Source organism: Podarcis filfolensis (assembly GCF_964270895.1).
Source record: "Podarcis filfolensis genome assembly, chromosome: 9".
In the NCBI taxonomy this organism is placed as follows: domain Eukaryota; kingdom Metazoa; phylum Chordata; class Lepidosauria; order Squamata; family Lacertidae; genus Podarcis; species Podarcis filfolensis.
In genome coordinates this window covers 56,166,903-56,191,893 of record NC_139610.1, presented here as the reverse complement: position 1 = coordinate 56,191,893, position 24,991 = coordinate 56,166,903, and the positions used below count along the sequence as shown (strand labels likewise).

Sequence of the window (24,991 nt, the reverse complement as noted above, 5' to 3'; positions counted from 1 at the left end):
AGTAGTTGCTAACTTAATATGAAGAAACTACTTGACATTACTGATACAACACAGCAGCTCCGCCTAGTTTAACTTGTGTAGAAATTCTTGATCTTTTATCTCTAAACAAAGCAGCCAACTTTATCCAGAAATGAAAATAGGAGAAATTGGAATTCTAAACATACAAAATCCCTACCTATGCTTCCATTTTCCTTAATTGTCCCAAACAAACCACTCCAAATAACACAAACAAGAAGTAAAACTAGCATTAACGCCAGACTGCCTTAAAATATCTCCATCCAGACACACTACTACTTTTGGTGTTGTTCTTGATCACTAACCTAAATTTGTAAGAGACACTGGGCAAAGCACACATGCCATTTTTTAATCTCATGTGTAAAACATATTACTGCATGTTAGAAAATCACATCTTAATGTGCAAGTACAAGTGGATGTTCCGTTGTGTTATGACAAGTAATGCAAAATTCCAAACTCTGACAAACAGCACAATCAAGTCACGAAGTCCTTTAGCCAGCCTCCCTCTCAAAAAGCAGGGATGTTGAGAGAACTGTGCAGGAGCTCTACTGTGATTGAACCAGTTCTATATTTACATGCTCAGTTATTATGTTAGTGCCTACTTATACATGCCTAGTAACTTTTTCTACTCCATAAGCTCTGAATTTCACTTACTTAACAGTTTATATTAGATGACCAAAGCCATCTTCTTGGAAGTAGTGCCAAAAATACCTACCAGATAAAGCAGCAGTTGCAGAACAAAGAAAAACAACAACTAGAAAACCTTGTTTTATGTTTGGCTCTACTTGTTTTGCCATGCAGAAATAGGTCTCTCACACTGAATACCGATCGAGCTGTTAAGCTTTGTATTTCAGTAACTGGTACAATCTTTTATTTGTTAGTTAAATCCAGTGCCTTAAGCATGCTGCACTCAAGTGCTGAAGTCCCAACATCATTAACGCACCATGAAGTGCAGATAGTCTTACCCTACAGCATAGCGTATTTCTCTGTCCACTCTCTTGCTAACCTATTGTACCTAATTGGATAAGTATATTTAGTAAGAAAGACGAGCGAATAGATCCTTTAAGTCTACCTGGAAGCAGTTCTAGAACTAATGGGGAATTTGATGCAACCACAGTTAAATCCAGAACAGAAGGCAATAGTTAAGAGCCATGGAAGTATCAGATAAGTTTGCACTCCCTCCGCCCTCCCTCAAACTCAAAACCTTGTGTGCTGTTTTTAAACTATTCCATAACAATCAAACAACAGAAATAAGTATTTTGGCCAGGATCAGAGTCTAACTTCAGTTTTAGCACTGTCCTGGAGCCTTCTGTATTTTAAAAAAACCGGAGCATTTTAACCCAAGTCAGTCTCCAATTTGAAAAGAGCAAAAGAAACTCAATAATTTTATAGCCACATCTCTTCACTAAGGCAATCTTTCCAAGGGAGCTATACTTACTTGTCTCTGTCTGTTTTATAGATACGTGCAATCTCTGGCACTAGGGGATCATCTGGATTTGGGTCACATAGCAGTGAACAAATGGATAACAGTACTGCAACAAAAGAGTAGCATTTATGGTGAAAATCCGAAAAGGACTATGAAATACTTCATTGAGAGACAAGCTAATTATCTTCCACTGCATGTGCATGTATGATCAGGCTCATATACTTTATTAAAAAGGTTGCCTAAAGGGTGTGACCACGTTCATTACAATCAGGGATGCTGAGATGGGGTACTACTGTACAAGGCCTAGACCCCGTTTTCTTTTATTTCCTTAGAAATCTTCATCCCATGTAGAATGAATGTTAAACAAAACATTCAGGTAACATGCGAAGCAATCTCAAAGATAAAATTCGGATACCCCCTTTCAGTGTTTTACAGTCAAAGTGTCAAGCCAGACCCATGATTGTACATGCTCAAGAATAACCTAACATTGTTTTAAAATGACTCACGAAGTCCCTTCTCCAGACATTTTGAAACCTTTTGGCGGAGTCTTCCCCAGTGTGGTTCACTCAATTTTTCTCTAGATACAGAAAATGGAGGTTCATTTGGGAATTTAAGCCCTCCATCTCACCCCAAAGAGGCAATACAAATTGCCATGTGACACTAAGCATCTGCAAAACTTAAGCAAATTTGTGCCCTCCTTTACAAGTGGGGCAGAGGGCCCAATAAAATCCTGCTGGCACCCCTGGTTGCAATGACAACTGAATGCTCATTTAAAAGCTTTATACACATGAATGCTGCAAATTGCAAAACACAAACTTCATCCTAGATTTTAATAGCTTGAGCCATATTGTCTACATTCCTTTCTGCCTATGGACAACACTGTATAAACACATAGACATGGCATGTATTAATCCAAGTTCAGGTGTAATGCTTACTGCTCCTTAGCCAAAATCACAATTCTCTACAGAAGTGATCCTATAACCAAATCACTCTGATGACTTTCTAGGAAGTCTCGCTTATCAGTACAAGGAGACATATCAAAGAAGAAAGCAATCACATATGTGATGGTAAGTGCCTGGATATTTTGACTGTAAATACATGAAAGTGTCCTTCAACTCCAGTATCACTACATCAAAATCTTACATTTTAATATGCTGCAAAGTTGGCATATTATTTAGGCTAGATTTTTTCTCTTGCCAGTTCTAAATCAGTATTTTAAATAGCACCTAAGTTTTACATATACTGCAAATTTTAATAGTCATGGTCAGAACAATGAAGTCAAAATAGCACTCAAATATCAATCAAAGATACACTGAGAGAGGTAGAAGCCATACATTCAGATATGCCTCTTTCCCACAATGGGCATAAAAAAAATACAAGCTGTTTCATTAACCCAATGACAACATTTTTGTGAAATACTTCCCTTACCTTTAGAAATAGTTAAAGCAGGAGACCACTGTGACCTTAGAATGTCGAGACAAATGCTGCCATTACTGTTAATATTTGGATGATAAATTCTTGTTGTAAATGCAACCTAGAAGAAATGTATATCAATCTGCAGTTAACACACATGTCCTTTTGTTCTGGTTAATGGTGCTGGTTGTCAGAATATTTAGAGTACACAGTATTTATTTAAACATGCCATTGAGGGAATTGCTCACATGTTAGGTACTCTTTCCCCACTCAAGTATTTTATTGTTTTCACTTATTTATACATCAATCAATATTTTTTTAAAACCTACATAAGCACTAAATGTGATGTGACCTGTGGTACTTAACCTAAAAACACCAACGTTCAAATTACGTGGTGTTTATGTGTGCATTATTGTAAATATTCAGAGTTTATGCACGTGAGGGGGCACATTTACAGCAAGCTATTAGTGAAATAAATACCATTTTATATATTCACATCTGAAGTATTCTAGTCAGCTACTTCCATATTTTATCTTGCCAGCTTCTTAGGAAATACGGTGAATGTATGCTCACTATGATAAAAATATTAGGACATTTCCCAATTTTTAATCTGGGGCATTTTTTGTGAATTAAAGTTTCTGCTTGTATAATGAAACTTCACCCTCCTCTCCTCCCCACCTCAGCCCTCTGCACACTCCCCAAATATGCTCCAGGAGGTCACCCAGAAAGCCAGGGCACTCTTGTTAATTATATAAATTTTCTCCATAAACTCATAGGACAAGCTTTTTTGCCAGCAGTATCCCATTCACATCATTGCCTAGCACTGTCTGGGGGTAACAGTAATACTGTACTTGACAGATTCAAGAGAATTACAGAAACATTAGTAAGACGTCTGCTGTGCAACACATGGAACTGCTGTTCTAAACAAAGAATTGAATTACCTTTGGAGACAAATTTAGTTGTATGGTTCATGATTTGGTTTTAACAAAGATTATCACCAGTCAACATTATGGAACTAGACTGAAGGCACTTTCAATAATTTCTGAACAAAACACTTCCTATAATCACTTGAATCCAACTTAGATTCATACATATAACCAGTGCTTTTTTTCTTAAAAAATGTTTTAGGGGTACTCTCACTTTCCTACTCATATTGAAATACTGCCCCTCAATGAGGTCAAACTTAGATTCACAAAATGTTTAGGGGTATGCGTACCCCTGCATCCCCCCAGAAAAAAGCATGACAGTTATAGAACTGAATCAGAAATTATTTGATTTCTGGAGTCTTTTGAACACAATTCATCTATTAGCTGTAATTCAATCCAAACCTGAGCAAGACTAGCATGCAAACCAGTTGTTTAATGGAATAAACTAGCTGCCAAGGCTTTTCTATTAGAGATCACACAAGCACTGTAAGCAACTATAGCCACAAAAATACTTGTTTCTTAGACAGTGGCCTATAATTCACAAGCCCAGAGAGGTTCAATATTTTAGAAGTAAAAGACTCTTCCAAATTTATGCTTACCTTGGGTGGTTTGAAAGGGTAGTCTGTAGGAAAGTGAATTGTCAGGAAGAAAACACCACCTTGATATGGACTGTCATTCTGTCAGAAGGAAATTCAGAGCCAAGTTATAATTTTTAGCAGGACCCATAGAGCGTTCAGAACAGCAAAGCACAGTAACATTAAGCTGTGCTCAAAGATTAAATATTAGCTTAACTATAAGCAAAACCATCTGCAACAAGATGTTTACCAGATTTCTACCAGAGCTTAGTTTAACCAAGCACTGCATATGGCAATACAGTCTTATAAAAAGATAAGATATGGAAATCCCCATGAATATTCTTCCATGTCTATTGACAAGTAACTAGAGAAACAGTCTTTTGCATTACAACACTCCTTTCAGTCACTAAACGAAACCTTTTTTTTTATTCTTAAACTTTACGTTTAGGCAATTTAAATCTTGATGACAGTCCTGTTTTATCTGCTTGCTTATTATGCAGTTTTGATGTTAAAATATTGTTATTGGTATTTTGAGTTGTATAAAGCATTGGTCTTTAACTGATCTGAGGTGGGTTGGAACAGATACACTACCACCGTGCAAGTAAAAGTTTAAGAAAACAAATGCATGCTTATATTAGAAATGGGCTCTGGGTCTGAAAAGGTTGAAGAAACAGTGTAAACTATTCAGAGACTGATCTGGTAGCAGTGGCATAGAAGTATTTTAATAAAACAAATCTCTATTGTGTACAATTTGAGAAAGAGGTCTACAAATATTCTCTACTTTCAGGACAAATACTGGTAGCCTCCTTAGCCTCCCAAGAGAAGCAGAAAAATATCTGTACCGAGATAAATTAGTTGGCCCAATAAAATGTACTATAACCTCCCTACTAATACACCTTCAAAACAGATATGAGAGTGGCCTTAGAGTTTCAAACACTTCTATTTTAAATCATCGTTCACAAAGTTGAAATACTTACAGGGCCCATAATTGTGGCTTGCCAATGAAACACTGAGAAGAGGAAGGGAAAAAAGAAAAATTCAGTATTTCTTTAGGGAAAAGAGCATATAGACAGACATAGAGCAAGTCACATTGGTTTATTAGGTTTAAACTTAGTTTGTCAGTTACTTACTGTCATCTCCAACAGGGCCTGCAGAACACTGAGCTGGTGGGTCACGAGCCAAGTCACTAAGTTCCTATAAAAAGAAATATTACCTTTAGAGCACATCCTATATAGAGGTCATTTCTGCCCCTCCCGAAAGGTCATAGAAAGAGGATCTTATATTCTGTCCATTTCAACTTTAATTACATACCAAATTACTGTTACAGAGTGACACAAAACAGGTCCCATGTTCTCTTAAAGAATTAATGGAGGCAGCGTTCAGAGGCTGTTAACATTTACAGCCAACGTGTTTGGTACTCATGAGTCAAGGGAAGCAAGACAAAAAAGCTCATTCCTTACTAAGAATAGCTTGTTAGTGTACTTTCATGCAAGCAAGCCATAAAGAATGGGATGCGGAAGCATCCCTTGACATGTAGCTGCACTTGATACATACACAGTGTAAAGCAAAGGTAGTATTAATACACTGCAGGTAGGCATTGCTATCAACCTTCATCAGTTAAGAATGTGATGAACAAAGTCAAGATTTTCAGCGACGTTATTACAACCTCCTGACACCTAGCCAAGTTTCCCTTTTACCCATGCATTCATCCAATCTATACTAAACTTCAGGAGGAGTTGAGCCTTTATTTGGAAGCCTTTTAAGCAATCTTAGTTCATGACTGCACTGCAAGAATACAGCGTGGTCCACTAACTGCAACATGAACTTTCAGAAGTTATTCCTAGCTTAGAAGGAGAATGAGGAGGAGGAGGAGGAGGAGGAGGAGGAGGAGGAGGAGGAGTTTGGATTTGATATCCTGCTTTATCACTACCCTAAGGAGTCTCAAAGCAGCTAACAATCTCCTTTCCCTTCCTCCCCCACAACAAACACTCTGTGAGGTGAGTGAGGCTGAGAGACTTCAAAGAAGTGTGACTAGCCCAAGGTCACCCAGCAGCTGCATGTGGAGGAGCGGGGAAGCGAACCCGGTTCCCCAGATTACAAGACTACTGCTCTTAACCACTACACCACACTGGCTCTCCTAGCTTAAGTTTTTCCAACGCACACTAGCAAGTTAGCATGGCACTTTCAAGTATTTACATTCATTTTTATGTATATACCTACAATTCTTGAGTGTTCACTGTATTTGTGCACTATAATTGTTGCCACAGAAAGTAATATGTTATATTAATGGAGCAAGTCACTAACACTTTGTTGTAGAAACACACAATCAACTTCTACCATACACGGGCACTTCAACCTCTACAGTGGTACCTTGGGTTACATACACTTCAGGTTACATACGCTTCAGGTTACAGACTCCGCTAACCCAGAAATAGTACCTCGGATTAAGAACTTTGCTTCAGGATGAGAACAGAAATTGTGCTCCGGTGGTGCGGCGGCAGCGGGAGGCCCCATTAGCTAAAGTGGTGCTTCAGGTTAAGAACAGTTTCAGGTTAAGAACAGACCTTCGGAACAAATTAAGTACTTAACCCGAGGTACCACTGTATTTGAAATGAAGGAAATAAGTCCCTGCCTCAATATTCTCCATTTTGCTACATTTTTAGAGGTTTGTACGCTTTCAGAGTAAAGCAAGCATTTACTGTGCGGAAGCATCCCATGACATGCAATATAATTTAGCTTCCTTCTCAGAAGGAAACATAGCATAACCACTCAAAGAAATGGCATACAGCAGAATTAAAGTCTGACCACAGATAACGACTTCACAACACAGTACAGTGGTACCTTGGTTTGCATATGATTTGGATTACAAACACATCAAACCCAGAAGTGCATGTCCCGGTTTGCAACCTTTTTTTTTAATTACAAACTTTTTTTTTTTGGATCATGGACAAATTTTTCTTTTTGAGGCCCCATTGGTGAAAGCGTATCTTGGATTGCAACCTGTTTTGGTTTACAAATGGACCTCTGGAACGGATTATGGTTGTAAACCAAGGTACCACTGTATCATTGTTGCAGATTGCAATTAAGTCCACTTGAAGGTGCAGGTTCCCAATCTGGGGCTGCTTCTGGATCCAGCTTTGTAACTGAAGGCACTTCCAGCCATTGAAACTACTATGGCAACTATGGCCATTCCTGGACTGGGAAAGCCGGGCCACAGTAGTTCATGCATTGGTTTCTTCAAGACTGGATTATCACAATGCACTCTATGTGGCGCTTCCCTTGCACTTGATCCAGAAGCTGCAATTAGTGCATAATTCTGCAGCACAACTGCTGACAGGAGTTAGACGCTGCCAGAGACCTGCACTGGTTGCAGATCTGCTACCAGGCCAAGTTCATGGTGTGACATTATTATATAAAGGCCTTAACACCTTGGGACCAGTTTATCTGCAAGATCACCTTACCTCATTTATGCTCACTTAACAGCTTCGATCTGTAGAACTGGTAAAGTTATTGTTGCCACGTAATACTCATTCCACATTTGTGAGAAATCAATCTTTTAGTGTGGCAGAAGTGGAACTCCCTGCCTAATGACATCAGTCAAGAGCCTTCACAGTAGTCTTTTTGGCACCTGCTAAAAACATGTTTAGACAAACCTACCCAGGGATGTAGAATGTTTACATGTGTTTTAATCGGCTTTTACCTTACCACTGTTTTTTTATTATTGTTTGAATGCTTTAAATAGCTGTTTTCTCCATTTTATTCTTTTTTTCCCAGACCGCTTTGAGGGTGCATTTTTTCTTACAGTCAAGAGATATATTAAAAGTGCATGAAATAAAGTAAGAACTAGCACACTTTGAGGGATGTGTTACAAATTAACCTACCTACACCTTTATGAGTCATCTCCAACACTGCACAAGCAGAAGGCAGTTCATGCAACCAACCTATCCCTTCACCTACTCCTCCCTACAGTCCCCTATGCTCCCAAATAGTGCTCTCAAATAAAAGTTGATTTGTTCTGCCCATTTTGCACAACTTCCCTCTCCTATCGCAGGTCTACACAACAGGGCACAACATGTTCATTAGTTCTCTGTTGTTTTGGGATGGGAGGATATAGGGATAGGGAATATCCATTGTGTGGAGCTGTCTTTCGCTTACATAATGGCTCCCATCTGCATGCCATGCTAAGTCAACCCATGACCTAGTGTGCAAGCAAATACATACATACATACATACATACATACATACATACATACAGAAAACCAGGATGCTTAATTGTGCCCTTCAGCAATGCCCTTGGGGCTGCTTGTAATAAAACAGAGGCACCTTTTTAAAAATTACATTTTCTGCCTGTTAACAAAATGACAGAGTGATCACTAGGCAAGCCTCGCTGGAAAGAATAGCTTCAAAGGGGACACCCACAACCAAAAGGCCCTCACCCCAGTCACCACCTGCCTCACTTCACAAGGACCTTATATCACAGAACTCAATTCACATCCAGTTACATTTGGGAGCAAGCAAAGATAGACCTAAGTTAGTCACGGTCATAAAGGGTGCGGGTGGCGCTGTGGGTAAAACCTCAGCGCCTAGGACTTGCCGATCACATGGTCGGCGGTTCGAATCCCCGTGGCGGGGTGCGCTCCCGTCGTTCGGTCCCAGCGCCTGCCAACCTAGCAGTTCGAAAGCACCCCCGAGTGCAAGTAGATAAATAGGGACCGCTTACCAGCGGGAAGGTAAACGGCGTTCCGTGTGCTGCGCTGGCTTGCCAGATGCAGCTTGTCACGCTGGCCACGTGACCCGGAAGTGTCTGCGGACAGCGCTGGCTCCTGGCCTATAGAGTGAGATGAGCGCACAACCCTAGAGTCTGTCAAGACTGGCCCGTACGGGCAGGGGTACCTTTACCTTTAGTCACGGTCATAAACCTCATTGAGACTATGTCTGGATGCTTTACCTGAGATTCCTGTATTGAAGGGGGTTGGACTAGATGACCCTTGGTTCCCTTCCAACTCAAAGATTCTATGATTCTAAGTACCCAAACTCCAGGCCATAAACTGCTTTTCAAAAAGGTAATCAACAGCACTTTGAATTGAGACTGTAAATGGGTTACAAGCCAACATAGCTATTTTGGAATGCACATGGCATGTTCCCTAGGATAAGACCTAGTTAGAAGTCTAGCAGCTACACTGTAAGCCAACTGAAATCTCCAAAGCTTTCAAAAGAAATCTCATGTATAGTGCAAAGCAATAGGCTATCAGAGCATGAATTACCAAGGCAAGGCCAAATCTGTCCAGGATTTAGCTGGCGCACAAGCCCACAATGAAGATAGGTGCTACAAACCACAGAGGCAATCCCCCAGTGACAAAGCTGGAACAGTTAACACCCCTGAATTGTAAATTTGGTCCTTCGGAGAAAATGCAACTGTGTCCAAATTGTTTGTGCCTAGGCAGAAAAGCCACCTATCAACAGCACCACCATCTTGTTAGGATTGAGCTCTGGGTGGATGGCCCTCATCCATCACCAGACAGTGGATTCAATACTTCCACCACCTCACATCAAAGTACACCTTCAGGAATTAAATTACACCCTTCAGGAATTAGCCGTGCAATTAGGAGAGGAACTACAACAACATGCAGTCTCTGAAGCCAGGTAACAGGTATTGTTTTGGAAAGGCTGATGGCGATGGCATCAGAGGCCAACATGCAGTTCAGGAAAATTATCAGGGTTTCACTCCAACTCTCATTGTCCCAACACAGTTATCCATCAGGGCAACTAAGTGTGTCAGAACCAGACTGAAAGGGAAAGATCATTCTCATTCAGAAGAGTCACCGCCAGCTTGAGGACCTTGCTCAAGAAAAGGATATTTGCAATATGCTAATCACATGCATCTGATGAAATACAACTTTTGTAAAGTTTCCGAGAGAAACAATTTCCCAATCGTAGATGAGATTTACACTCACCTTATACGTATATAATGCAGCTTACAAAAAAAAAAACCAGTACAACCCAACCCAACCCAACCCAAGAGCAAGCAAAACACTCTTATGACGTTGAGCGACATGCCTTCACATATCAAATTGCCTTTGCAGTTCTTAGGCAAGCAGTTTTTCCAATTTTAAAGGACAGAAGAAGCACCGAAAGGCACACAAAATTGGATCTGAGTCATGGTATTGGTTTCCTGCAGATTGCCATTTACTGGACAGTTTGTTTTACGCAGGAAAAACTTATAACATCTGCCCAGTCCATAGACTGATACATATCCTTTAAAACTAGTTCTACCAATCTTACGCTCCAGAACTCTTTACCAATGAAAGTCAAAATGGTTTGCACTACTTTAATGTCCACTGGTTTCATACACCAGAGGAAAATCCCAATTGGCATAACGTCTCAATAATTATTAATAATAATATTTCTATACCACCCTTCAACTGTAGATCTCAGGGCGGTTCACAACGTAAGAAAAACACAATATACATTAGAAAAACAGGAAGAAACAAACAAAAAAACCCCAAACAAATAACCCCCTCCCCCCATTTAAAAGTGTATATGATGTTAATGGTGCATAAAGATGCACAGTATAATGAATGCAGCAGCCAAACCTCCCTGGGGAGAGCATTCCACAAACAGGTAGCCACTGCAGAAACGGCCCATTCTTGTGTTGGCACCCTCCTGACCTTTTGGGGGGAGGCACACAAAAGAAAGGCCTCATATGATGATCGCAGGGTCCAGGTAGGTTCATATAAAGAGAGGCAGTCCTTGAGGTATTGAGGTCCTGAGCCGTTTATGGGTTTATAGGTCAAATCCAGCACTTTGAAGTGCAGTAGGGCAAGGATCGGTGAATAATGCTCAAACTGTCTTGCTCCAGTGAGCAATCTGGCTACTGAATTCTGCACCAAAATATGCTTTGAAGAAAGCTCTATTATCGCTTTATATTATTACCAATGTACTTGTTGATAGAGTTGAGGAAAGCTAATCTAACCAGGAAAGAAACATGCTCCTAATCTAGACTCGTTAACCCAGTGGTTCTCAATCTGTGGGTCCCCAATGTTGTTGGACTACAACTCCCATCATCCCTGAGCTCTGGTCTGGCTAGCTAGGGGTGATGGGAGTTGTAGTTCAACATCTGGGGACTCACAGGTTGAGAAAGTCTGAGTTAACCCATTTCTGGATGCCCCAACAACAAATTATTTAATGACAAATACCCCATTAAGTGAAAATTCAAAGCTTGAAGGGAACACAATGTTGATAACAAAAACCAGCCTTTAATTTAGCACTTGCCTAACGTGTAACAGCAATACATTCAAGTAAAGACACATGTGTGTATACCCTCCATGGCACAGCCTTAAACCCCATGTTTCGCCCCTAGATAAGCACCCACTTCCAAGGGCACATGTACACAGGAGCTAAAAAAGCAACCAGGTGGCAATGAAGTGCTGCAGGCAAGCAAATAGAATAAGCGACCTGTTATTAGCAATTACTGTGCTGCGTTAATAGCATAGCTTTTTAAGATTGCCCCCCCCCCCATTCCTAGCTTTACTATTTCACATCACTGTTTGGCATTTTGAAGAGGCTCACTTTGCTATTAGGTAGTAGCAGTGGTCAACACCAAAAGCTGTCTGTAGAAAAAGAAACACACTACTTTGATTGGCAGGAGCTAAGAATCCCTGCTTCCAGTCTTGCTTATGAACAACTGAGTCAATTCTGCCTTCAGTAACATGAAGAACTTAAGGCAGGCGTCCTACTGCTATAACTTCTGCCCTAGACACAGGCTCTTCCATGAGAACACTAGTATCATAGTACTGAGATTTCTAATGACGTTTTGAACCAGAATGTCAGCCCTGGCAAAGACATTTGAACTATGTATGCCAACATGCTCCTTCCATTATATCCTATTCAAGCATCTGTGAATCACATTCCCTTCTGAAAATATCATGCCAGAAAGCATGCGCTTGCATTATGGAGGGCTAGAATATGGGTAGGCAAACTAAGGCCCAATCACCTTCTAAATCCGGCCTGTGGACGGTCCGGGGATCATGCTGAAAAGGTTTGCTGACCCCTGGGCTACAAGATGCTTTCCAAGACACATTTTGAACATGTCTGTCAGCAGTACGATTGCTTCCGAAAGATCCTCCCTCCCATCAATAAAAAAAACCAAACCCTTCACTTAGGATTTGCCATTCTGAAACCCTGCAGATGCTGTTTCTCAAAATTTGAGATCTCCTATACTTACTCCATCTTCTGACCCACTCCTCCAAACCCAAATTGTTTGTTCCACAGGTGGGCAGATAGAGATCCCTGTACACAAATATTCTGTGTCCATATAAACTACTGCTACCTGCAAGATCTTTGGACTAGCATTAGAAAAAGCCACTGACCCCAGCCCACCATCTCTGCTCTAGAAACTATGTACAGGCAAAACAGAACAAATAATTGGCTCTCCCTTGAAGAGTGGGGCAATGAGGGTTCGTTCAGTCACTCCACAGAATCCAATGTGGTCCAGTGAAGGTCCTCTGCCAGGGAGCCTTAAATCCATCCAAACCTTAGCTAGTACAGGAGACACTGACCACCTCCATAAATATCTTACTCCTTCCAGAAACTTTGTGATGCATTCCTAGCTTAGAGACTGGTACACGCAGTTTGAGAACCAGTGTTGCAGGTAATTCAGTCCTCCTACCTTTTTTTCTATAATACAAAAATGGTACAACTACCTTGTACTTACGCTTTACAGTTGTAAAGACTGGATCATAGGCTACAGAAGTTGCAACAGCAATAATGATAGCAGAACGTTGGCGATCAGCAGTTCTCTCTACCCTGAATAATTACAACCTAAGATAATATCAACTTTAATTACCTCTAGATGACACTATTCCACTAAGTGAACTCACAACTTTGGTGCATGGCTTGCACATGAACTGAGCTTCCAATTGCTTATGTTTAGTTCATTTCCCATGATGATTTTGCTCAAGTGACAGAGGAAGAAAGGGGAAATGGTCTCTTGCTATGCCCAGATTGAAAGAAACAAGTGGTAACTAAATCTACTGCTGCTTGCATTACAAAACAACTTAGGAGCAGGAAAAACTAGACTTGGATGAGTCTGCATTAACTAAACCTCCAAGTAGCAATTAGCAACAGGTAAGTCCAGAATATATATAAAACTGTCTTATATGAAATCCAGCCATCTAGGCCTGGTAGTGGAATTCATAGTCCTGCTATCAGTGATCCTTTTAATGGAAATACTGAACCTAGTACCTGTGTGCACTCTGCCTCAGCGTTTTTTTGAGTAGTGAACAGCAAAACTAGAGCACTGTATTTCACCCACACATACCAAATACCAGGATCACTTCCAAAGCACATACATAGGTTTTTAAGAAAATGTGAAAAACATGGAACTTCTTGCAAATACATGGTACTGAGCTGCTATATAATACACTGGCCAGAGTTTCTAAATTTGCTTTGTAAGATTGCGCCTGAGGAGAGAAAAGGTGGTTTTGTTTGTTGAAAGAAAGTTGCACTATTTAGGACTGCTGGCTCTCAATCTGGTTTTATGGATATTGGTTAATACAAATTTGGTTTAGAAGTTATGTATATTCTGCCATCTATCCAAGCAACTGTAAGTACTCTTTCAGATACTCCAGGTGACTTGTTTGGAAAAACTAGGAGGTATTGGTCAAGTATTATTGATAATCAAAAACTATTTGATCATTACAGCTTTGTTACAAGCCAGACTAGTGTGTTTTTAGAACTTTTACTATTATGTTAGGTAACTGGTGAACTGGTGAATACTGACAACAGTATAAATAACTCCATTAGTTACTATTTACTAGTTTCACTGGAGGCCACATGACTGCTCTCTCAAAGGATTTACTCATTCAATTATCCTCAAGAGCCACTAGGATCGTTGCCTCTTTAGATGACTCTGGATTTGTTTATTCCACCACGTAATTCTGTGGTTCTCAAATTGTAGGACAGGTCTTCATGGTGGGGCACACCACACCTGGAGGGATAGAATCTTGAAGCTGGCTATGACCTAGGTGGCATGAATGTCCTGCTGTAGAGGAGTCACACTGTATTGGTGGAGGAGAGTCACTGCTTGTTTCCAGCATATGATCCGAGCGATTCTGTCCTCTTTTGTAAAGGGTATGTTGGGGCACCGGTCCAACATCTTTCCTTGCAGCAGGTGGTGTACTGTGTGTGATCTGTACAAAAGGATCTCTACACGCTTATAGACTACAGGAGGCGATATCAAGTTGAACGTTTTGGAAATGTTTCTGGCCTCAAACTGAGAACTTTCACAATAGGATTTTACCCACTTAAAGGAAATAAGGAATTAGTTTCTTCTAGGCAGCTTAGTTGAAAGGAACTTATAGGAAACAATACCAAATGTAAAGTAGGAAGTTTTGCCAGTTAATGGAGAAAAATTCACTCATTTATAAAAGAAGATTTAATGGAGTGTGTTGAAGTCATACTACTGAATGTTCTTTTGAAGCCTTGCAAAAGTTACTTGAGAAAGCAAAGCATTTAAGGCTTAGGCATGTATGTCTACATGATTATCTGAAATTAGAACCCACAGTCAAAAGCAGCTTGAAGTGTTCCAACCACATTTCCTTGTTCAGCAGTCTAGATCAGGAACACACTTTATTCTACATATGCTGCTCCCTTTGAGTAAAGAGATTTTACTCAATGTTACAGATTTGTTACTTATGCATACAAGGCCCTCCAACCCAAACACTGCGCAAAATTAACCTTGTACGAGTTTAGCTATAGTTTGAAGCTGGTATAGTAGATTAACACCAACATTTTAGGTTCTGTATCATTTCATAGCAAATGGATAATTTAACTATTAGCACTAAACCTGTTCCATGATCTCCTGACAAGAGTCACACATTTTTGTGCTATATTCAAAATTCCTTTAGGGACTATGATTATCACAGCCATCCTCCCAACTGGGAGGAATTGGGGGCTAATTTATGTCATTCTCTACTTTAGGGCGCAAATACTCAGAGGTACAGCATGACACTGATGATCTTCAGCTCTTCCCGCCCCGCTCCCTGAGCAACCCTAGTGCTAAACATGACCAAACCATTCATAAAAGGCACAGATTCCTGGCAGCTAACTCAAATTTGTGGCACCCAAGGTCAAACTAAATTCGTCAGCCCCTTATCAGGTTTAAATTCCAGTGAAAAAGGAAATACAAACCTATTTTTTTTAACAGTACTGAGGAAGAAGCAGAAGCCTTGGGAAGCTTTTAGAAACGAGTGTAGGCAAGCAGATAGCAAAATCCTAAAGCAGCCTTCCCTGATATAGTGCCCTCCTCAAGTTTCAGGCTGTGACTGCCACCAGCCCTCACCATTTGTGATGCTGGCTAGAGCTGATGGATATCACCTAGAGGGCATTTTGTTGGGAAGGGCTACTCTAGAGAGCCACCATCAAACTGCAAGTCTTTACCGAGCTAGATGGATCAATGGTCTGACTTAACCCAAGGAAGTTTTCCTACGTTCATATAGTTGTGGTGGTCCGTATCCCCACTGTGCCACCCCGAGAACATTTTGCAACGCTTTGTTCTAAACTATGGAGCTATGAAGCATATTGAGAGAATTAAAAGGGCTATAAAGCACACCTATCAGTATTGTGCACAGGTTTAAACTATAATGTATCACATAGCCAAGACCAGGTCCTTTTTTAGACTCTTGAGGGGCCCAGGGACTGAACAGTTTTTGTGTGGTCCCCTCCATAAGAATGCTTGAATAACTGAATAAACATGTAATCCTTTCCAAAACCATCCATATTTGATACCAGAGGTGCAGTGCATGATCTTATTTGATTTTAATCCGATTTTAAACTGTATTTCAGTCAAATGTTGAATTTTATGTATTAATGTGTTTATATTTTGATGTTAGCCTCCCTGAGCCCAGTTATGGCTGGGGAGGGTGGGATATAAATAAAATTTATTATTATTATTATTATTATTATTATTATTATTATTATTTTAAGATTCTCTCTCCCTCTGTGTGTGTGTGATTCACTTTCTATGGATGGCATTCCTTCAGTCTATGGAATGACCTGAGGACATACAAAGCCTATGAGTGTGCTTTCTGAGACAAGAGGAACTGGTAAATACCGTATTTTTCACTCTATATGATGCACCTAGTTTTTAGAGGAAAACAAGAAAAAAAAATATTCTGAACGAAACTGGGTGTATGATTTTTGTGGTTCATGCTGTGGCCACAGGCATGTGATTTGACGGTGAGTTTGGGGTAGCCCAATGCAAAAATCCACAGAATCCATGTGGATCTGTGCTTTGTAACCACGTTTTTGCGCCATTGCGGCCCCAGGCAACAGTGGGTACGTGTTTTCTTTGGTGCAGGCTGTAGCCATGGACATGCGATCTGATGGTGAATTTGGGATGACCCAATGCAAAAATCCTGAGGATCCATGGGCTTTTACCTCCCCCCTCCCAAGCAGCCTCCTTTATCGCTAGCATCCATTATCTCCCTCCCCGATCAGCTGCTTCCTTTCAACACTACCTTCCCTCGTTTACCTTAATAATAATAATAATAATACCTTAGTGTCTTTTCCTTAGCTGGAGCAGTTTTTTGCTCCTCCTTTTCTTCTAATTTCTCTCCTCATTGCTTTAGTCTCCCTGTCTCCTCTCCTTGCAAGTTTGCTGTCTTTACCTCCCCCCCCCCCAGGCAGCCTCCTTTATTGCTAGCGGGTCTTATCTCGTTCCCGATCACTTGCTGATCAGCGGCTTTGTTTCAACACCCACTTCCCTCTTTCAAAAAAAAAGAAAAAAGAGCACAATCTGCTTTTTGCCCCTGGGCAATTTGGCTCCAGGGACCACACATTTGTTCCATAAGATGCACAGACATTTCCCCTTACTTTTTAGGGAGAAAAAGTGCGTCTTATGGAGCGAAAAATAGTGTATGTTTCTTCACTACTTCTTCTTGAAGTCTTGGCTTTCTTTTGGCAGCCACACTTTCAGAGTGCTGTAAATACACTGTGGACTCACTTTTGGTACCTGCCAATGATAGTATCTAAAGTGTAATGTCTAAAAAACAAGGCAGGGTCAATGTAAAAATAACTGAAGCACTATAAGGCCTATTCAGGAAGATAATCAAACTCCCCTTTGCCATTACTCTTCTATATCCTAATCTGGGTGCTGACAAAGAAGTAGGGCAGCTCAGTTGTTTGTCTTCAGACATTCAGGTCTGAAGAAGCAGCTGCTGCTGGCCAAGAAGAACCCAAGCAGAATCAGTGTCAGAAGGAATTGACGCCAGAGTTGATTTGGAATAATCTTTCTCCAATCAGGCCTAAGCATTTGACTTCTCTCAGCAAAGACAGAAAAAACTGAATAGGGGAACAACTGCTATCATCATCAATAGTAGACTCATTCACATGTTGCATTAAACCAGAGTTAAATTCATTCCTCCTGCTGCACCACCAACCGGAAATAAGCCAAAGTGCAGCTTGTAATGCCATCTGAACCTAGGCTCATGACAATTTCTCTCTAAATAATGAGCAGTATATAGTATATTTGGAGAAACAAACCACAAGCACAGAATATGGCTTGTTTCCCAGTGGTGCAGCAGGATTAAACCAACAATTTTGTGTGTTTAGATTAAATTATACTTTGTCTTTAACTATGGTTTAGTGTGTTGTGCAAACTCACCCAAATATGTGAGATAACCTATTCCACTTCTAAAGCAATAAATAATTGCAGAGTCTCCTACTAAATGGGTTTCTAATGAGTGATTAATTTAGTTAACTCATGCCAAAAGGTCATTACAGCCCTACAGTAGAGTTTGTTTGGGGCTTTTCTCATATTTATGGAGCTCAATTGCTCCATAAAAATTGGCAGCAATTATTATCAATGTTTATGTGCTCCCACCTCAAGGGTATGTTATCCCCCCACCCCGCCACAGGATATGACTAAGGCAGCAATAAGCTGCAGTAAGACCTTGCTAAGGTTTGCGGGCATCCAGACATCGAAGCAAAACTAAGCAGACATGAAATTTAAGAATTAAGATGAGATACCTGTTAAAGGTATAAAGGGTAAAGGTACCCCTGACCATTAGGTTCAGTTGTGACCGACTCTGGGGTTGCGGCGCTCATCTCGCTTTATTGGCTGAGGGAGCCGGCGTACAGCTTCCGGGTCATGTGGCCAGCATGACTAAGCCGCTTCCGGCGAACAACAGCAGCACACAGAAACGCCGTTTACCTTCCTGCCGCAGCGGTACCTATTGATCTACTTGCACTTTGACGTGCTTTCGAACTGCTAGGTTGGCAGGAGCAGGGACCAAGCAACGGGAGCTCACCCCGTCGCGGGGGTTCGAACCACCGACCTTCTGATCAGCAAGTCCTAGGCTCTGTGGTTTAACCCACAGCACCACCCGCGTCCCTTTTGTTAAAGGTATAAACGCATACAAATTAACTTGTGCCATCTCACACTGCAGGTGAAGGACTGCATGTTTGATTCGGCAGTATTCACAGGGGCGTCACCAAACAAGAAAATACTCCAAGAAATGTAGGCTAAAAGACTTTTCCCAATACCATCAGCAGAGTGATTTGATGTAAGGCATGCATTCAAACATGCAATAACCAACTGAAGACTAATTTGATCAACTGCCAGGCATTTTGTACCATTTGTGTAGGCAACCCCTAAGTCTTAACATCACTGGAAATTAGTATCATGCAAGATAGAAGAAATAAGGCAGTTAAACAATTGCCAAAATGGCCCTGAGTATGTTTTTGTGACATTTTTGGGTGGCTGTACCTGAAGACAAAGGGAAAAAAAGTAAACCTAGCATCATGCAATGTTGACAGAAAAGCAGATGGTAAAGTAAGACAAAGAATGAAGACAACTGAATGCAGCGTAACAATTGCCAGTTAAGCACACACTGATCTTAACACTTATTTATTAGAGAGTAAAAATTCAGATCGTCTCAAATGACTAATAGTGGCCTTAACGGAACAACATTCTACCAAATAATTGCCACCTTTTGCTGTTCAAATCCATTGTAAAAAAAAAAAAAAAAAAGATGAGTATGATAAATATATGAATGCTACTAAGCTTCAAATTTTGTTTTCTCCCTCCATGATTTAACCAATTTACAGGAAGAATAGTCAGAACAAGATCTAGACTTCATCCCACCACTTATAACACACACTTAAATGTGGACTAACCCCCTCCCCCGTAACCTGCATATGCTATTCAGAAACGACATTTATCTGAACAAAATATTAATGTCAGTCCATACCATCTTGCTCACCCAAGCTGAATATCCATGACTACTAAAGTTCCAGACCTTGGGATATTTTAAAAACAGATATCCCACAGGAACAAAAACAAAAATCTCACTGGGATATACATTTTAAGTGTCTCCAACTACAAAAACAAGAAAAAGCATTTCTGCATCAGTCATTAAGGGGATGAAAATGTGAATGATCTACATATGTAAAAGTCCTACAACTGATAAATTACAGAATTAAAATTCAAGAGAATGGAAGCAAATAAAAGGTGGTAATGGGAAAACTAAATAGTAAGAAATGTTTAATTATCAAGAACAGACAGAATTGGCTAAACATTGCATGGTGTAGCCACTAGACCACTGGTGTATAACTGGGGAAACCAGGTTATTATTAATCAATTAAATTTGTATACTGCGCTCCATCCATAGAGGTACAAATCTCCACTCATAGATAAAAGTTTACGGGCAGTCACTCCCTCTCAATAATAATAATTTAATTTTTATTATTTATATGCCGCCCATCTGACTGAATTGCCCCAGCCACTCTGGGCGGCTTCCAACAAAATATTAAAAGACAAAAAAACCCCTCAAACATTAAAAACCTACCTGTACAGGGCTGCCTTCAGATGTCTCCTAAAAATCAGATATGTGTTTATTTCCTTGACTAATTTTGGTAACCTAAACTACAAAAAAGGGGCTGCTGGGAGGATGGGGAACAGAAGAGAAAGAACCACCTACACTACCTTGAGCTCCTCTGAAGGAGGGTTACACAAAATGGAATTGTCAAGGAACTTTTAGCAATGTTAAAGGAAGCGGGAATTGGAGGCATGATAGTCAGCTGGTAATTTAAGAACCAGTTAACGATAGACGTTTATCATGAATATGCGGAAGCTATGGCCCACCATGTTAGAATCCAAATACCATCAACCCCAACCAGTATCACCAACGGTGAGGGATTATGCAAGTTGAAATCCATCAAATGTTAGAAGGCCACTGGATCCTCCCTGCATCCTGCGCACCACCACCACCACTAGGTTTAAGATACTGGCTAGTTCTGTTTTACTCAAATTACATAAAAGGCCTCAATGGTTTTCATTCCACAGGGCTGATTATTTAAACAATATTTTCCTCCACAACACAACTTTTTGAGGGGTCAAACAACACAAGGGGGGAAAATCTAGTGCATAAAAAACCTCCCATAATAGTGCCAAACTCAAGTCCTTAAACTGGGTTAAGAAGAACATGAGCAAATTCCCAAATGTACTTCATGAACAGTGCTTTTAAAAAATCGAATCTCTTTCCACACTGAAGCTTCAATATTTATAGTTGCATTAATTGAAACAGAAACAGAATGAGTTATTTTAAGGATTCTCTTAAAGATGTAGATTTACATTTAGTAAATTTTATAAAGCCTTAGCCTACCAATGTGTAGCTTGCCTCTAGAATTGAATCCATTTAATAAACATATAAAGCTAGCAATGAATGAGTAAACAAGCATCTTGGAAAAGATATTGTAGTTCAAGATGAAGATATGCCAATTAAATGTAAGTCTACATGAATTCATGGCTCTTTAGGCAAATATGAAAGCTGTCCTACAATACTTTCATTGCATATTATGGCTGCACCAGAACAGTTAAGGAAAACAGCAGAAAATGTGTACTTCAAATTGTAGGACTCGTAAGGGGCCTTTAGGTAGATTAAAATTGAAAATGTTATGCAAAGTTACTACTTGAAGCTAGAACAGACCTGTAAATTCAGTGGTCACTGCCTAGTTTAAGGTCTCCTTTAAGATCATTAACATTTTGATTTTTTGCTTGGTCTACAATACTTATCTCGAGCTTGTGTTTTGTCTAGGTAATTTTGTGTAGTTACATGACATGATAAACATGATGTTATGTCAAATAATCAAAATGCATATTTATTCAATCACACCCTAGGAGGACTAGGTGAAAAAGGGACATCAATTTTCATGAGTGATTCATAAGGAACTCTAGAACAGTACATGTGCATTGATTTCAGCCAACATTGGGCAAGGTTAAATTATCAGTGTTATTTCTATTGAAGTGCTCAGTGTCCCAACTCTAGAGTATAGACTTTGGCTCCTGAGAGCATTCTTATCCAGAGAACCTGAATTTCAAAAGCTAACCTGCCACTCAATGTGATACTTTAACATGCCTTCAGAAAAACAGGTACCATAAATTCAATATCCATTTTGCCATGGACTTTCTAGCGAGTCCACTTCCTGTCTAATTCTTTGGATTCTAAGGCATTTACACACACATTACTAATAAGCACTTGAGAGTCGGGCTGCTAAACGTTTTGCCTCTATATGTTGTTGACAAAACTAATTAAAGCTGGGCGACTCCCTTAAGAGTTGTTATTCTCTACTGCAGGGGAAACAAGTTCGAGAGCAAACTTACCAGAAGCTGTTATTAAGATTTTATTTAATACTAATTCTGTCCAAACACACAGTGAGCGCAGAGGGCAAGATGTGGGGCTGTGCTTTTGTGTAGCAGCGACGACGTCAGCAAATACACTGCTGGCAAAAAGGAGCCTCACACTGTTAATATAAATGGCTCAGCTTCTTAATTCATAACCAACGGGGGGGGGATAGAAAACCTCTCCCAACGCGATCCCAAGACCCAAGGAGTTTGTAGGACTTGCTTCACAGCGGACCCCCCGTCGGTTTGCAAAGAGAGAGAAAAGAAACCCAAAAACGTCATCAGTGAAACCAGGCGGGTGACGACGTTACCTAAGCCGCACCCTCTGCTGCTGCTGCCACCACCAGCGAACCTTCTTCCCCTCGGAATACGGGCTGACTTCCTCCACCACGACACTCGTTTCAAATTAGCTCGTTACTCCACCCTTCTTCTAGATTGTGCAAGAACGAAATTCTCGATGCATCACACAGCCGCCGCCGCCACATACTTCCGCCCCTTGTCAAGAGCGCAGGCAAAAGCCGTGTATTCCGCATTTAACACCCAACCCCCTTCCCCCCCATAGAAGAGAGAAAGGGAAAAATTCAAAGAAAAAAGGGAGGGGGCGGGCAGACTCCGAAGAGGACACGCTCGGTCGGCAGCTGCAGCGGCCGAGAATGTGGATGTGCGTGTGTCAGTCATGTTATTGCCGAAAGCTGGCGAGAGAGAGAGAGAGAGAAAGAGATCCCAGGGAAGCGCCTGAACTAGGCAAACCCGCCGCCGCCGCCATCTTACAATGCGGGAAAGAAGTTCCCGGCCAGAACAGAGGAGCTGGCTGACGGGGAGGCGGATTTCACACAGATGTAGACACACACACACACAAATACACACACACACGGTGGTGGTGGTGCTGAGGGGGAATCGTTTCTGCCCCCTTTTCTTTTCTCCGCCCGAAGCCGGATGGACAAATTGGGCTTTGTTCATGACAATGCCTCCCCGGTCCGGAGCTTCCTGGCAGCGAGGGGCCGAAGCTGACACGGAGCGAGCGGGGTCGAGCCCCTCGCGGACCCCCGAAGGCCTCGGGGAAGAGCAGGGCCCGGCGGGAAAGGGGAGCGACGGGGACGGGAGACCCGTTTCCCACCACCCGCAGCCTGTCCCACCCGTCCCCGCCGCTGAGGGCTTTCTGGAGGCCGGCCGAGGCGGACCCCGCCTGGGCGCCCCCCGCTCACCTTGTTGATGCGTTTCAGCGCCATTCTTTCTCCTGCGCTGTGGGGGCGAGTGTCGCTGTGGTGGGTGGTGGTGGGTGGTGGTGGTGGCCGCCGCGGCCGGGGGTTGCTCTAGCTGCTCCTCCTCCTCCTACGCCGCCGCCGCCTCGTCGTCGTCGCCGTCGCCGGGCCCTGTCTGCGCCGCCGCTGCCGCACTCCCTCCCTGCGGGTGGGGGATGGAGCCTCTCGCTCACTCGCTGCCTGCGCTTCTCCTTCCTCCGGAAACAGCCGGAGGAAGGCTGCCCCCGCCCGCCCGCACCGAACACCAGCCGCGACGTCACCGGCCGAGCCGCCTCCTCTCGCTGCGGCGGATTCCCCGTCAGGCAAGAAGGAAACCGAAGGTGCTGCGAGCGACCTGGCCGAGAGGAGAGTGGGAAGGAGAGCGACAGTGGAGCTCAGGCACCACTGCCGCCGATGGCGAGGCCAAGGAAAGGGGCGGGACTAGATATAGGCCCCGCCTCCTCCCCCTCTTTCGCTGCTGCCGCCGCCGCCCTCCCTCCTGGGGGCGAAGGCGGGCTCACGGCGAAAAGCCGCGTGAGGCCACGCCCCCTAGAACGATTCCGATTGGATGAGGCCGCAACGCTTAACTGCCGCCGTAGGGAGGGTGGCAGCGCGCGCATTCGGGGAGGAAAATGGCAGGCGGTGGGGGGGGGGAGAGAGGAAAGGGAGAGCGAAAGCCGTGAGGCTCGGCGCATGCGCGCTGCCGGGTGTTTGTTTCTCCGTCCCCTCCTCCACAGTTAAGTGAGAAGGGCAAAAACGAAATGTCGCGAGTCGACGTCTCGCGAGATGAGAAGCGCGTGTCCGGGGCCCTCAATAATAATATAAAAAAAATTCGCGTTCGGCTCCTGTCAGGAGGCGATGAAAAGCGCGCGCGCTGGAATCCTGGTCTCTTATTTATTTAATTAAAAAATAATAATAATTGTGAAATACCCTCCCACGGCGCAACAAGAACGGTCAATAGGCCCTTACAGTACAGCGCTTGACTGTGCCGCAGTTCGAATCCCGGATATAGCGCGAGCGATAAATATTTATTTATTTATTTATTTCTCTAGCTATCTCTTTATTTATTTATATCCACTTTAGGGATCGCGCATTCGCCAAATGGCCGTCGCGACCGGATCTTTTTTTTTAATCAAGAGAGCGAGGCCCCCACGTATCCCTCCGCACAGCTGGCAGGGAGGGAAGGAGAAGGAGGTTGTCGAATCTCGCCTTCTCTTTCTTGCTCGCCCCCCCCCCCGCAAACCACCACCAAAAATAAATAAACCCACAACGGTTATCCTGTATGGGCAATATGAGGGGCAGCCTTTCAACGAGAGCCTTAGGGTGGGTAATAACAAATAGTGATGGTGATGAACCTTCAGGCACGTTTACTTGGGAGAAAACCCCACCGGGACGAGTTTCTTCCTTGTGTGTTCAGGATACGAAGCCTGGCCAGGATCAAGGCGGCCTTCTAAAAACAGGAAATGGTTTCTGTAGCCCTGACCTAAGCACATGAACTTGGGCCTGAGTCCCACTATACTTAGCCAGTTTCATTTTCCTCGTTTGGAGAAAAAAAAGCAAAGAACTCACAAGCTCAGGATGGTAACCTTTTAAGCACATTTACAGCCCAGCTCTCCACCTTTTGTTACTCGCAAGTCAGTCCTGCAGTTTCTGGGGCATAACTTCATGAACTTTATTTGTCCAAAATGAAAGACAAATGCAGGATCCCAAAA

General features: G+C 42.2%; 1 protein-coding gene and 1 long non-coding RNA gene across 6 annotated transcripts in view; both read right to left on the bottom strand.

The window, feature by feature from the left end:
* UBE2D3 (ubiquitin conjugating enzyme E2 D3) overlaps positions 1–24,991 on the bottom strand; it is a 26,679-nt gene extending 1,688 nt beyond the window's left edge. Inside the window, exons 1-7 of one of the 5 annotated variants that reach the window (XM_083571999.1) lie at positions 23,244–23,908; positions 5,486–5,549; positions 5,333–5,364; positions 4,380–4,457; positions 2,870–2,975; positions 1,454–1,547; positions 981–1,030 (exon numbers count right to left, since the gene is read on the bottom strand). In XM_083571999.1, coding sequence (XP_083428125.1) covers positions 982–1,030; positions 1,454–1,547; positions 2,870–2,975; positions 4,380–4,457; positions 5,333–5,364; positions 5,486–5,549; positions 23,244–23,267 — 447 coding nt within the window. In that variant the 5' untranslated portion in view covers positions 23,268–23,908 and the 3' untranslated portion in view covers position 981. Of the gene's footprint in view, positions 1–958; positions 1,031–1,453; positions 1,548–2,869; positions 2,976–4,379; positions 4,458–5,332; positions 5,365–5,485; positions 8,882–9,254; positions 11,432–23,243 lie in introns of those variants that run through there. The other 4 variants (XM_083572000.1, XM_083572002.1, XM_083572001.1 and 1 more) reach the window with 4 other exon arrangements.
* On the bottom strand, positions 16,971–23,219 carry LOC310742615. The gene is made up of 2 exons (XR_014538613.1): positions 20,989–23,219; positions 16,971–20,823 (listed from the first exon to the last, which is right to left on the bottom strand). It is a non-coding gene; the product is annotated as an uncharacterized lncRNA (long non-coding RNA).